At 34.3% G+C, this 13,997-nt stretch overlaps 1 protein-coding gene across 1 annotated transcript in view; it reads left to right on the top strand.

The window, feature by feature from the left end:
• MAN2A1 (mannosidase alpha class 2A member 1) overlaps window positions 1-13,997 on the top strand; it is a 115,066-nt gene that overhangs the window by 38,243 nt on the left and 62,826 nt on the right. The window contains exons 8-9 of the mRNA XM_042822838.1: window positions 4,169-4,346; window positions 6,407-6,609. Of these exons, the coding sequence (XP_042678772.1) occupies window positions 4,169-4,346; window positions 6,407-6,609 (381 nt within the window). The remainder of the gene's footprint in view (window positions 1-4,168; window positions 4,347-6,406; window positions 6,610-13,997) is intronic.

Raw genomic sequence — 13,997 nt, 5'->3', positions numbered from 1 at the left:
CATCTAAGGATCTGTATTTGGTCAGGACTGTACTGTCAGTATCACTGGGCATTCACTGGTACAGCTCTGAAGTATCAGTATTATGCAAGTTGAAGTATGTAAGTGACTTTTGGGTGTGAGTGGGTTTTAGCTCCTTCAGTATCAGAATAATGGTTTGTGGTTCTAGTTGCAGAAATTCTTTGAAACTTTCTAAAGTATATTTGCAGAACAGAAGAAGCTATGTCACAGAGGTAGTACTGTGTGTATTTATCAGATATCTTTATTGTTCTTTATTTTGTGTTTCTTTATTGTGTTTATTTTGTGTAGTTTTAACCACTTTAATGTGGGCCAAAACCATACTTCGTAAGTTTTTTATAGTATTTAAGCAAGCTTATCCTATAGAAAATGTGGAACATTGTTAGAGAGTTTATCTTAAGGGAAATGGAATCCAAGTCCACATTTGGGAAAATCTGATAAGTATGTGCTGAATAACTGATGAAAGCAGCATGGGGAAAGAGAGGTTTCCTGATTTCTGACTGTAAATTTGTGTAACGCTATAATTAAGATTGGTCCAATTGTCCTACTTCTGTATTCATTTTGAATATTCCACTGTGAAAGGGCCTTCAGTACAAAATCTAGGTAGTAGTTATGTAGCATGTGGTTCACTGTAATTTTTGTGAATTCAAGGTAGTTTGTCTCCTTCCAGTGGAAGACTTAAGGGACAGCGAGGATAGCACAGTTAAGCATTCTGTAACTGCAGTACAGTGAGATATTTTCCCATGGTATGTCCTCACAGTACTTGGCAATCTGTGGCTTAGCTTTGCTAGTGTAAATGCTTTAAATGAATCTATGTCCTGCGTCTTGTGTGTTCTGTTTAAAAACTGAAAATATTCAGATCCAATCCAGTTCAGAAAAAAAACGAGTTGTTTTGATACTGTTAATTAAATTTCAAAGTTTTACATATCCATTTACTTTACTGTTTTGAAACTAAATAAATCTGAAGATGGAACTGCTAAATTTATTTTTTCAGGAAGTCTGTTTTCTGTGGTCCCATTTACTGCCTTCAGGCCTTGTATAACAGCTGTGAGTACAAGAGAAGTCTATGAAGGTGTTCAAAATTATTGCAAATTGCTGCGTATGACAGCTTTAAGAATAGCAGGGTTACTTTAATGTTTTATTCTAGATGCTGATTCTTGAGTTCTTGAGTGAAAAAAATATAGGAGATCTATTCTACATGGAGCTGAATAAAGTAGTATTTGATACGTTAAATTTAGAGGCTGGATTTACAGTAGTGACCTTTAATCAATGCTAGAATTGCAATTAAATTGATAAGACATTTCAAATATTCAGATAAGTTTGCTTTTGATTTCGATACTGCTATGACTTTACAAGCATTGTAAAGAAATATTTGATTGAGAACATAGGACTAGTAGTTGTTGGATTTATTGTTGCCCTGGAAGTTAATTGCAATTAAAGCAAGGAATGAGAGAGCCATCTAATTGAAAGCCTGTCCTTTTTAAGTTACACCTCAGAACAGCGTTGGTTATAAAGATTGTACATGCCTAGTCTTTCAGTTGTACCCTCATCTATATGTTGAAGTTCTAGCTTTTGAGCAAACAACTTATATCCGAGTTAAAAGAAAATACAGCTTTTTTTTTTCCCTCTCCTTGAATGGAAATGAATTGTTTTGTTTGAGGAAGCATAGCTTGTTTTAATGAATGTCTCTTTCCCATCTATAGATATAGGAAAGAATTAGAACTGCAAAAATGTACACTCAGTACTCTGCAGGCATGCAAAATGGGCTTTATTTCTCTTCCCCTGCTGCTCAGAAAAGCCACTTTGGCCATTCAGCTTTTTCCTCTTTTTTAATTGATGACATTGCTCAATGTGGAACTGGCAAGTAGAATTAAACTGCTTTTGTGGCACTGGTGTTTGCATTTGGTCTCAGATTCCTGATTCTTGAGTAGGGAGTACTTACCATGCATAAAGATCTCCTTCACAAATTCACCTGAATAGCAAATTGCAGATCAACCAAATAGTTTTGTTTTCTAGTTGAGATCATAGAGCAAAGAGTGAGACCCTGGTCTCACTGATGATGTTATTACTGACTTGGCTTATTAATATATTGATATGTTGAGAAATGCATTATGTGTTTTGTCAATAATTACAGGATTTTTTAACTATTTAAGAAGCCAGTAAAATGGTGCTCCTTCTATTATAATTTAGCTGTTATACATGGCTAGAAAAAGCTTATCATGACTAATCCATAATCCATTTTTATTCAGTAGGGTAGAATAAAACAAATCTCAAAGTCTACCCAATATCTTGCTGAGGGACCAGAAAGTGAAACTCTTTCTGAATCTGTTTTTTTCAATGAAAGTATTTTTCATCTTCTGCAAGTTCTGCCTGCAGGTTTTTGATGACTCTTTCTCACTACTTCCTGTGAGAGTGATTTAGGAAGTTATTAGAGAGCAATTTCTCCTGAAACAGAATTTTTAGTAGGAGACATACTTGACATGCTACATTAGATTTTTCATTGGTGCTTTGTAATGGAACTAGTTTGCACTGGATCCTACTGCTCTCCTAAAAATAGCTAGGTATCCTACAGATAAAAGTACTTTGAGGTAATGGCAAGTAACACTAATGAATTCTGCAGTGAATTTGGAAAAAAAAAAAAAAAAACCACAAAAACCTACAGGAAGATGTTGAGGAGAGATACCAAAGGCAAATACACCAGTGACTTGCCTTTCCTGAAATGCTGTACTTTTCAAGAGGCTCTAAAATATTTTTCTAACAGTGTAATGAAAAAATATAGTCTGGCTTCTTATAAGGTGGAAATACCAAATTTTCTGTTATGTCAGTTGTTGTATTTGTTGTATGAGAGGGAAGACTTCACATTTAAATCAGCATCCTGTTGAATGTCATGGAAAATATTGATTAACACTTGGTAATATTGATAAACATTTGGTAATCTGAACTATAAAGTATGTTATAATAAAGACAGAGAGGGGAGGCAGAAGCAGAGTTGTTAGTTGTTTGTAATCTCATGTTGGCAGAAATGTAGCTATTCAACTGAAGGTTTAGTGCTGATGTCTTCCATCACTGTGCATTCAGATGTGTTTACTCAGCAATTATAAAATTGAATAAGAAAATGAACAAACACTGACTTGTTGATCAAATATGAGTTTATGGATTTCAGAGGTGTTTCAGTTGTTACGGAAATGTTTATGTTTTGAGTACAAATTCAAAATAGATGATGGCAGAACACCTGTTAAAATTCTTGGAGAAAAAGATTATTGAAATCCGGAATTAGCTGCTAATTTCAGTTTAAAACTTCATCTCATTCCTACTTCTGTTCTCTTGCGGACGTTACTATAATTTGTGTTCCCTAATAATGTTATTTCCACGTCTCTAATTAAAGAGAATAAACAGCTGAAGAGTTTGATATTGATCTTTTCAATAACCCAGACTTCATACTTCGTAACTCCTAGTATTTTTAATCTGCTACTTAATGACAGAAACGTGTTTTCCTTGAGAAAACACGAGAAGATGCCAAACAAGAATTTCACTGCTTTTTCCTTTTTTTTTTTAAATTGTTTGATTAGTTGGTTTTGTGTGTTGGGTTTTTATTTTTTTAAGGTTGTTATTGAGGTTAAGAAGGCTTGACTCTAATACAGGAAGGAAGGGGAATAGAGGTTTTTAATTGCAGTCTTCCAAGAAAAATCTTTTTTGCAAGGCTGACATTACTCCAGGATTAATTTATGGGCAGTTAGTCTGTCAAGGATGTGGAGGTATGAATTTAGGTGTCTGAGTGAATTACAGAACAGGATGAGAAGAGCTTGCTTATTATTTTAAATAAGGGCTGGAAAGGATTAGGATTGTTATCTAAATATAAAGCAGGTAAACGTAATTTAAACTGTGAGTTCTGACACAGAAGCAAATTGATGCAGACTAACCTACAGTTTAAGATCTTGATATGCTTTTTGGAAGATTTAATTGGCACAGTGTCGGCAGCGCAGTTGGTTGAATGTGGTGCCCCAGTAGAGGGAATTGCAAATTACAAAGTGAAACAGTGCATTATGTCTTTTTTAGAGTCACTACAATAGCTTGATGTCAGATAATTGTTTCAAATACTTATCTTTACTCTTCTGTTTTCTGAATTATAGTATTTTTTATTTTTTTTTCAAAGGGCTTGGATGATTTTAGATCAGTACAGAAAGAAGTCAAAGCTTTTCCGTACTAAAGTTCTGCTGGCTCCACTAGGGGATGATTTTCGTTATGCTGAGAGCTCAGAATGGGATCAGCAGTATCAGAACTATCAGAAGTTGTTTGATTATATGAATGCTCATCCTGAATTGCACGTTAAGGTAAGTAAAAACCTTCCTCATGTTTGTGGAGAAAACTGGCTCTCATTATTCTAAAATGCAGTGGTAAAACACTGGTAGTTTTGAAGCAGAACATTCCCAGTAGTACTGCATGCTTGAAAATTCTAAGTAATATTCAAACTAGATTATTTTTATTTCACAGAGTTCATGTTTAGTTATTTTAAGGCTCACGGGATTTGTCTTTGTTATATGAAATGATTTGATTTTCTTACTGGAAGTTCAGGAAACTTATGTCACTATGTTTGGGTCCTCTTGTTTTTATGTCCTACAGTGCTGTAACAAACAAAAGAAGTTAACTGAAAGGTGATTGCTTGCACATATTTTTACTGTTAAAATAATACTGTTTAATACAGTAAAATCTGTGATTAACCTGACTACAGAAGTAGTGAATTATCAGATTAAATTATCCATATTCTTTCATTCTGCTGTGTAAACTGTGTACTTCAAAGTCTTCTACAGTATATTCTTTCTGAAGCCTGTTACATTTTCATCACTTCTTAACATGGGACTAAGAGATAGTGGAGCACAATCTTGGTTTTTCTTATGTAAGAAGTGAGAGCGCTATTTTTTTCCCCCATATTTAGTCTTCTTAAACCTGGTCTACCTTTTTCACTTCTTTTTCAGTTTTTACGTACAGTATATACCCTAATTCTCTTAAATCTCCCCTGTTACCCTAATCCTGCAGGTTTGAGTAGTACATTAGTTCTTCCTGCTGGCTTCTTGACTAGTGTTATGTGTAAGAAGGATGATTTGTTGGGCTCACAGCTGACAGCTCGTCAGCATCTGTCTTCTGTGAGGTATGGATGACATGACAAGTGTGAATGTTTACTATGGAAGGGAATAGACCTGGAAAATACTCTTTGGTCATCTTGCAATCACTATCTTTACTAGACTGAACAAGTAATTATTCTTTGGGCGCTAACAGCAATAGAGTTTTTGTTGTCTCATTTCCTACTGATCAGAGCTATGTGAATTCATCACTGGTGCAAAAGCTGTGGGCTCTGCCTCTAGTATTGTTCCTCAAAGACCATTTCTGCTGTAGGTTCTGCTCAGGGGTCTGCTATTATGGTTTCTAGTGGTCTACTTCATTAGCCTTTACTTTCCCACCTTAATTAATACCTTGGGTATTAGATGATCATTGTGGTCCTTCTCAATCTAGGCCATTTTATGATTCAAACAATCAATATCTAAGATGCTTTGTCTGGATGCAGCACTATCACCCTACATTCCATCTCCATATTTATTTAGTTTTTGGCTTTTTTTTTTTTTTTAATATGTTGGTGTCATTTTTGTGTGCGATTATGATCTTAGCAGCAGAACTTGCACCCTGCGCCATCCGCTGCACCTTCCCAAGTGAACTTAAACTTCATAGGCAAATAAAACGTCATGATCAACTTCTTAAGAACTTAGAGTATACAGAGGGTTCACCGTCCTGCCTTGAGAGCTCTGATGCCTTTTATTCTAATGGATTTTATTGGTTGCACAAGGTACTATCTTTTCAGCCTTTGTAGCCCTCAAGCTTTTAGGTGCTGTCTTTTGATCATGGATCTCAATAAACAATTTCTTTGAATGTAGGTTAAAAAAAAGCCAACAAACTATTGACACTCATTTTTAATTTTCTGATCAGCAGTCACTTGGAGTTCTACATATAATATGGATTCTAGATTTTGGTGTATTACATTCAGTTTCTTGTTTAGTCCGGATGTCAACGTAGATGATACTGAGGAAATTATTTGCTCATATATTGGACTTACACAAGAGAATACCTTCACTCCTTTTTGACAATTAGTTTTTATTTTGGATATTAATGCATTCTTAACATGGAAAAAAAAAGTGTCTCATATTTCTTGAACATGAAATTCATGAAGAACTTCTGAAAGAATCATTACCCTTGTCTGAAAGCATGCAGGGAAATGTTATAGCTTAGATTTCTATTATAATTCTTCTTGAAGACTGACATATTCCTGGAATGTGTGTGCATCATTCTCTTCATATGTATAAATAAAGAAATTGGAACTATGGTCATTTTAATTTTCTTCCAGGCCCAGTTTGGAACTTTATCGGATTACTTTGAAGCTCTTCACAAAGAAAGTAATTTGGGTGAAAGGAGCAGCAGCTCATTTTTCCCTGTATTAAGTGGAGACTTTTTCACCTATGCAGACAGGGATCATCACTACTGGAGTGGATATTTTACATCACGACCCTTCTATAAGCGACTGGATAGAGTCTTGGAATCCTACTTACGGTAAATACTGCTTTCCAATAAATATATAACATGTCATTTAATATGTGAGAGAGGTGAATGTGTAAATATGTGTGTTGATAGGTGGAAAACTAATTGGAAATCTGTTTTTTAAATTTAGTTACAGGAAGGATAGCAGAGTAGTCTCCCAGTAATGATGATTAGTCAGTATACCTGAAATTTCATCAATCCACAGAAATACAGTGTTATTTTTTTGATCCAAACAAGTAATTTACTTGTACGTACTATTCAAGTGACCATCAGGTCCTGAATCCAGCAGGATTTATTTCTTTTTATTTCTGTATTTGATCTGGATAAGTGTAAAATCTGTCCTTCCTCGGAGTTTTGGAAGGATTTCAGAGGCAGTTTAAAAGTAGTCAAGAACATTGTGTTACCTCAGACTGTCAGGATTGCCTTGCTGTGATAAGTGTTTACATCTTTAAAAAAAAAATAAAAAATTGCTCTATTAACGTGGTAATTAAGTGGTTTCCCTTTGTAGTATGTGGATCAATAAGTCTGTGGATCAAATGCATTGAGAAGGACTAAACTGTATTGATGGCTCCAGAAACTATTTTGCATGGGATGCAAATCTGTGACTTGTCTATTTGCAAAACTTGGGGATCCTGTTTCCAAGGATGACTCTTAAAATGATGCTTTCTCAAAGGATTTTTTTTGTTGTCTTTGAAGGGACCTTTTGAAGTATAGGTATTGGAATGCAGCCTCTTTTGCAGATCAGACCTTTTGGGCTATAGAAAATACGTAGAGTGATGAATGATCCTTACAGTATTTCTGATCACATATTTTTGTGTTGCAATGGCAGTGGTGGAGGGAGCAAGAAAGGTAATATATAGGATTTCAGAAAATCCGAAATCAGGTAAAGTGTAGACTTCACAGACTTGAGATACATCTTGTACATGATCTGTAAGTTCTGTTCATCTTGTAATTAACTTGTTTTTTTTAGCTTTCTGTTTGAATTCAAAGAATATAGTGTAACAGATCTGAGGAAAAATTATAAAGAAGAGGAAGCAAGAGCAAGACCTAAGAAATTTGAGGGCCTGAAACTTAAAAAGGTGTTTAGGAAGAGAAGGTGCAATAAAACTTCAAAATTTTTTGAGGTATTGCAGTGAATAGGAAGAAGTTCAGAACTTTCATGGATTTCCAAGTATTGAGGAAGGAAACCAAAGACAGTCAGCAAAGAGGAGGAAAGTAAGACGAAGTTGTAAGGAATGGTAAAAAGCAAGAAGTTTCCTCAGAAGGATAGTGTAAAAATTTTATAATAAAGATGATGAAGTTACGTCTGTAGTGTTTTGGTTTTGGAAAATTATCAATGCATATACCTAAAGCTCATTAAAATGATGCTCTTTTTTCATGTTTCATATTTCAAATTGTCTCAGTGCTGAAATGTTTTCAGTGTTGGATTAGCATTTTCTTATTGCGTGTGTTTTGCTAGGCAGGGGGGTTGGAAGCTAGGCAGGGGGGTTGGAGCTACATGATCCTTGAGGTCCCTTCCAACCCCGGTGATTCTGTGATTCTGTGAACTGTGTACCTGATCCACCGGCTGTTCCGCATTTTCCTGCTGTGGAAGCATTTCATTCTTTATGCTGCTTTTCAAAATGTTTTCTTGCACTTTTTTTTTTTTTTTTTTTTTCATTGAAAATATCTTTTTATCTCTTTATGGACTCATTTTTCAAAACTGAAACAGTCTTGTTGAAATGTAAGGACGTGAATCGCAACAATTGTAGTAGGATGTGATGTGCTAGCAAGGAGTGTTCATGGTATAATTAGATTTCTATTTTAGCTCTACTTATCTGGGATTTTCTTTTTTTTTCTATGTACCAGTGATTTTAAGAGTGTTTGCAGTCTTAATTTTATTATCAGAAAATAGTTACACTTGATTAAATGAACTTACTGAGAAGAGGCAATTTGAAATTGAGATATCTGGTTAAGGTTTCTCAAAAACAGTAGCGTAATGGAATGGTCAGAGGTAATAAAGGTCTTCAAAACTTCTTCATCATGCCACTCCAGCTGTAAAAGAATAAAGTAAATGATTACCTTCCTGTCTCTCCTTCCCCTCTATAAGTTTGTTCATTTAAAAATTATGGAATAGTTCAGTTGCAAAAGATCTGCAGTAATCATCAGGTCAAACTGCCTGACTGTTCAGGTCTAACCAAAACTTAAAGCACCGTGGAAGGACTGAGGGCACTGTCCAAATGTCTCTTGAACACTTAGAGGCACAGAGCATCAACTGTCTCTCTAGGAAGCTTCTTCCAGTAGTTGACTACTGGCATGATAAATAAACTTTTTTAATGGAGAGTCTGACACCTCCTGGCAGTGCAGCTTTGTGCTGTTTCCATCTTGACATCAATTCCCAGGAGCAGAGCCCAGCATCTACCTGCGCTTTCCCTTCTCAGGTTGCTGCAGAGAGCAGTGAGGTCACATCTCGGCCTGTTCTTTACCAAACTGGACAGCCCAATGTCCTCAGCCTCTCCTCACAAGACACACTTCGCATCCCTGTTACCAGATTTGTGTGTATATCTGTCTGTCTACCTAATTGTGTGTATCACTGCCCAGCCATCATTTTAGTTCTGTGGTCCAGGGGTGGAGGGTCAACAAAGGTAAATGTGTATGCTCACCTTTGTATAACTTAGTTGCTCCGACTTTGTTCGGTGTTCAAGTTCAGGAGTCTTCAGCAAGCTTCTGTGGTGATTGACTAGACAGAGTGCCCCAAAGTCCTGACCTTTATTTGACCTTGTCCCTGCTCGTGCTGTGTTGGAGTCTTGGTGTTATGTGAGCACTTTGGTAAGGTCCACTAGCCCCAGCTTCTTCCACACTGCAGGGCCTGGGTTATGTGCTTCGAGACCAGGCCCTGCAAGATGTGCGTAGGTATCCTTCAAGAAGGCCTTGGCAACAGTAAAACATGCACAGAAGTAAAAGAAGGTTTGAGATAAGTTATATTTTTAAGTTGTGTGTAGGTAGTGATTAAAGTAGTATTCTCATTAACAATTTATTAATAGTTATTATTAAATAATTGATTTACTAATGTTAGAAAAGAAAATCTCACATCCCAATAGATGGTCTTGCACACCTTTTAATACATGTACACTGAACTTTAGAGGTATATAGCCTTAAAGTCTGAGACTGTAAAGTATAAAACAAAAAGCTCTCCTTGTTTTTTTTCTTGAAATTACTGCTTCTCTTTCCTTAACTGTATAAACATTCAGGAAAAAAGAATTCTGCACAGGTTTGCAGACTACAGTATTGCTAGCAATGTAGCAAAATAGGAAATTGATATAAGTCATAATTTAAAAATTATGAGCTTAGTTGTACAAAAGCATTTTTATGCCAGGCTTGAGTTGGAAAAAATATCTTTGTGTGTTGCAGTGTTGCTATGTTGATAGTTTAACTATTTGTCAAGTATTTTGAAAAGTGTTGTAAAGCAGATAAGTTCTACTTCATTGATATCTAATATGAATATTATTTTCTACTTCATTGATAATTTATATGAATATTATTGAAAGGCATACAAATTGCCTTTCTTTTGTTAAAGTTCTCATGTTTTAGTCAATCTTAGGGTGTATGTGTGTATGTGTACATATATACAAAAACAATTTACTTTATTGTGTGATCCTAAATATTGTTATATTCCTGAAGCTTTCTGTATATTTTCAATTCTTTACTGCTTATCTCCATGGTTGCAATTTCTAGATCCACAAAAGCTCGGTGTTCCAGTGATTTATATCAAGTAATCATATTTTTGTATTTTAATTGGATTTAATGCGCTTTTCATAAGGTGGAAAAGACAAAGCTGTAGATCTATATGCCAGTTTGCTTTTCTTTGGTGAGCTATTACCAGATGGCTGTTGGCATCCTTCTTTCTGTAGCCCTACCAGTATAGTAGGTGCTATGGGACCCCAAATTATAGTCCCTTCCACATTCTTATCCTTCTTGGAAATAGTATTTTGCTATCTGATGCTAGACTGTGAAATGTCAGCTGTTCTGTGGGAGTGGCTTTACAGCATAGATTCGCTAGTCTTATTACTGGGTCCTGCGGTCAAAGCCTGTTGAACTTAACAGATGCTTATTAGTTCACTTTTACTTACTAGATAAAATGAAGAAGGTGAAGAGAGCTGGGAATAGTTCAAACTGGACCTTTTGTATTGTTCACTGCAATACCTTTCCTGCCATGCTTTTTTTGTTTTTGATGAACAGAAAAGCTTAATATTTGTTTGTAGTTAAATGTCTGTAGTTCAGGTAAATGTTTTGAGAGAAAATAATTACTCGATCCATCTGCTGCCTTCTGTGAAAAAAGCTTAGACATATTATTCAGATTGGATGATATCAGTTTCAGGAATTATCTCTTTCTACCAGGAAAAATTGTCAACCTCTGTAAGTCATTTTCTGTATGTTACTGCGTTGTGAGAAATGAAGACTTGGGGAAGCAAATCAGGTCAGAAGTCTCCATTTGCACTTGTCAGATAATTATTTTAGATCTTGCAGAGTAGTTTTAAACAGTAGATTTAATCTTCATTATGCTCAACTTTTTTAAAAATATATTTTGCTAACATCTCTTAGTAATCTGTAGCTTGCCACACACTTGAATGTCTAGAATAGATGCTGAAATAAAAATGTAACTAACTGTTGATTTGAGCTTTCATGTTTTACTCTTTTCATGTTGGAGGTAGTTTTTCTTAAAATTCAAATTCTAGAAGAACATAGCAACTTCTCAGCTTTTGAAATTGGACATACTAAGTGTACAGGCTAAAATATGTCAAAACTAGGCATTTACAGAAATCTTGAATATTAACATACTGTTTTTATTGGAAAGGTAGGAAATTGAAATACAAAATTGTATTATAATTTTTTATACCCAGGTGCAATATGCAGGTGAAATCATGACTTGATATTTTCATATTAGAATGCTTACAAAGGCTGTGAAAATTCAGTTCTGGCAGGTGGAATGAAAGTACTGTTTGGGTATTTGACAGCTTAATTCAAGTAAAATACCTACTGAGATCTGAAATGTTTGTGTGGTCTAATAAAAAACGGATCAAGCATAAAATGTCTAATTTTAATCTTCATTTATGTAAAAAATATTTTTTATGTGCTAAAAGGTAGCCCTTTTAAGCTTTTCTGAACATTTCATCAGAACTTGAAATGTTGGAAGTGTTGTGCTTTTGTAACAAACAAACAAGCAAAAACCTAAGAATTTTAGGAGCTTACAAAGAGGGAATTTGTAAGGCATTTAAAATACAAAAATAGGATTTTCTTAGGAACCTTTTATTTTTTAGTTTAATTTCATTATAAATAATGAGCTAATGAGAACTAATCTATCATAAGTATCTTTCCCTCTAAGATGAAAACAGCCTTGTTTAACACTGATAGTGGGCAAAATTCATTGCCTGAGATTCATGTTTGTTATGATGGATTAAGGATTTAATTTCATTTTAGCTTTACCATAGCTTTATTCTTCTCAAACATGTTATTGCATCTGCTTTATTCATCTTTGCTTTTCAGTAGTTATGTTGCTGTTTTGTGTGAATTGCTTTCAAGTTTATATTTGATATTTACAACTTTACACCATTAAAATATTTACCCATGTACGAGTGTAAGTTAACTTCAACACCTGCAAAAGCTGCTAAATATACAGGTGAATCTAAACTTTTGTTTTTAAGAATTTAACCAAAGCATGTTGGCTTTTGTACCTGAAAAGATATTCATCCTTCTATAGCCTCTGTGTATGACATGTAAGAACAAGATGTATGAATGCTTGTACAGATGGCTAGAAAAGGGCACATCTTCAGAGTTCAGAAACTCTTGGTGAAATCATTTACTTTTATTTATTTAGGTTACATAGAGAGTGGACCTAAAGCTATAATGGGTATAATCTTTGAGAAATCAGTCAAGTAATACTTCGTTTATTCAGTGTTCTGTCAAGTAGAGTTACAGAATGAAATGACTACAAAATGGGTAATTTTTAAGTAACTCTCTTAGTCGTGCTTCCAATATGCTCTGGTTTGAAATAGAAGTGAGAAATATTAAGGCTTTATATGACTTTCATAGGGAGATTTTTGAAAGGTGTAACTTCTTGCTTCTCAGTTAAAGATTTTTAAACTAGAATGTCACTATTGGTTTCTCTTCTGGGTATCTTTCTTCTTAGACCACTGAACCATTCTACTGTTTAAAATAACACTAAGATCTGAAAGGAAAAATCTGTATCTAAAAGACTGATCTAAGTGTTAGATCTGTAAAGCAGAATCACATATTTTTCTGAAAGGCAAAGAAGTTCCAAGTGTTCCTTCTAGAGGAAGTGGCTAAGTCAATTAAAAAGAAAGGTAGATCTTTCAAACAGAGTTTATTCAGGGTTTTACATTTGTATCAGTAGTGTGACATTTTGCCTTTTTTTTTTTTTTTTTTTTTTTTTTTTGCACTTCACACTAGTAGTATGTAACTTCTTGGTTTCCTTTAACTGTGAGGAAATTCATTTTTAAAAACTGTACCCTAATACTGTACGAAAAGGAGATAAGAAAAAGTTAACAGATGATATCCAAAATATTTTGCAGGCATTTTTGTTAGGTATTCAGGATGACTGGCAATTGCAGTATTTTTGTAAAATAATTCATACTCTTCTGAAATTCGTTGAAACCTAATGGTATAAATCATTAGATTTAGTGTCAGAAGCTTTAGCATAAGATATTGGATAGAAAGGCTTCTCACTGTGTTTAATCTTACCTGTGTGTTTTGTATCCAGAGTTCCTACATATCAAATGACTGTTTAGTGTGGATGTATTATGTAACTCTTTTAGATAAGTTACTTAACTTAAATTTCAAAAGATAGAATACTTAAAGTAAAAGTGTATATTCTTACATATATATGTATTCTATCTTTTGTTATTTTGTAATTTTAGTAATTTGAAAATAACTGTATTTATACACACACACAAATATACGTATACATATAAAAATATGTGCATACACATATAGATATATACATATGTATATACTAATCTGTAAATTCTGTGTAATTGAAAAAATAGCTGTATTTACACGCACATATATATATATACGTGTGTATATGTAGAATGTACAGATTAGTATACTTAAGACTATGTTATTTTATAAACAGGTGCTTTTTGAAATAAAAACCCGTATATCTCCCGTAAGACAGTCTATCTCTGGTGTATTTATTTGAAGATCTGATCTGTATATCTCACATTTCTTATGCTATGTTATAGTGATATAATTTTAACCTGTAACTATTTTCTATCACTGACAAGCATTGCAGAAAGCTCACAAGATGTAAAGCTAGTTGACGATGATGTGCAGTCGAGATTTTTAACTGTTTGAAACTAGCAGCAGGCTGAAAAGTACTAGATTAACATTTCAAGATCTCG

Source organism: Centrocercus urophasianus, unplaced genomic scaffold, assembly GCF_019232065.1.
Source record: "Centrocercus urophasianus isolate 14NV4802_14NV808 unplaced genomic scaffold, USGS_Curo_1.0 seq_21, whole genome shotgun sequence".
Taxonomy (NCBI): domain Eukaryota; kingdom Metazoa; phylum Chordata; class Aves; order Galliformes; family Phasianidae; genus Centrocercus; species Centrocercus urophasianus.
Note: the sequence above shows the minus strand (reverse complement) of the source record. Positions and strands in the feature narration are given on the sequence as shown.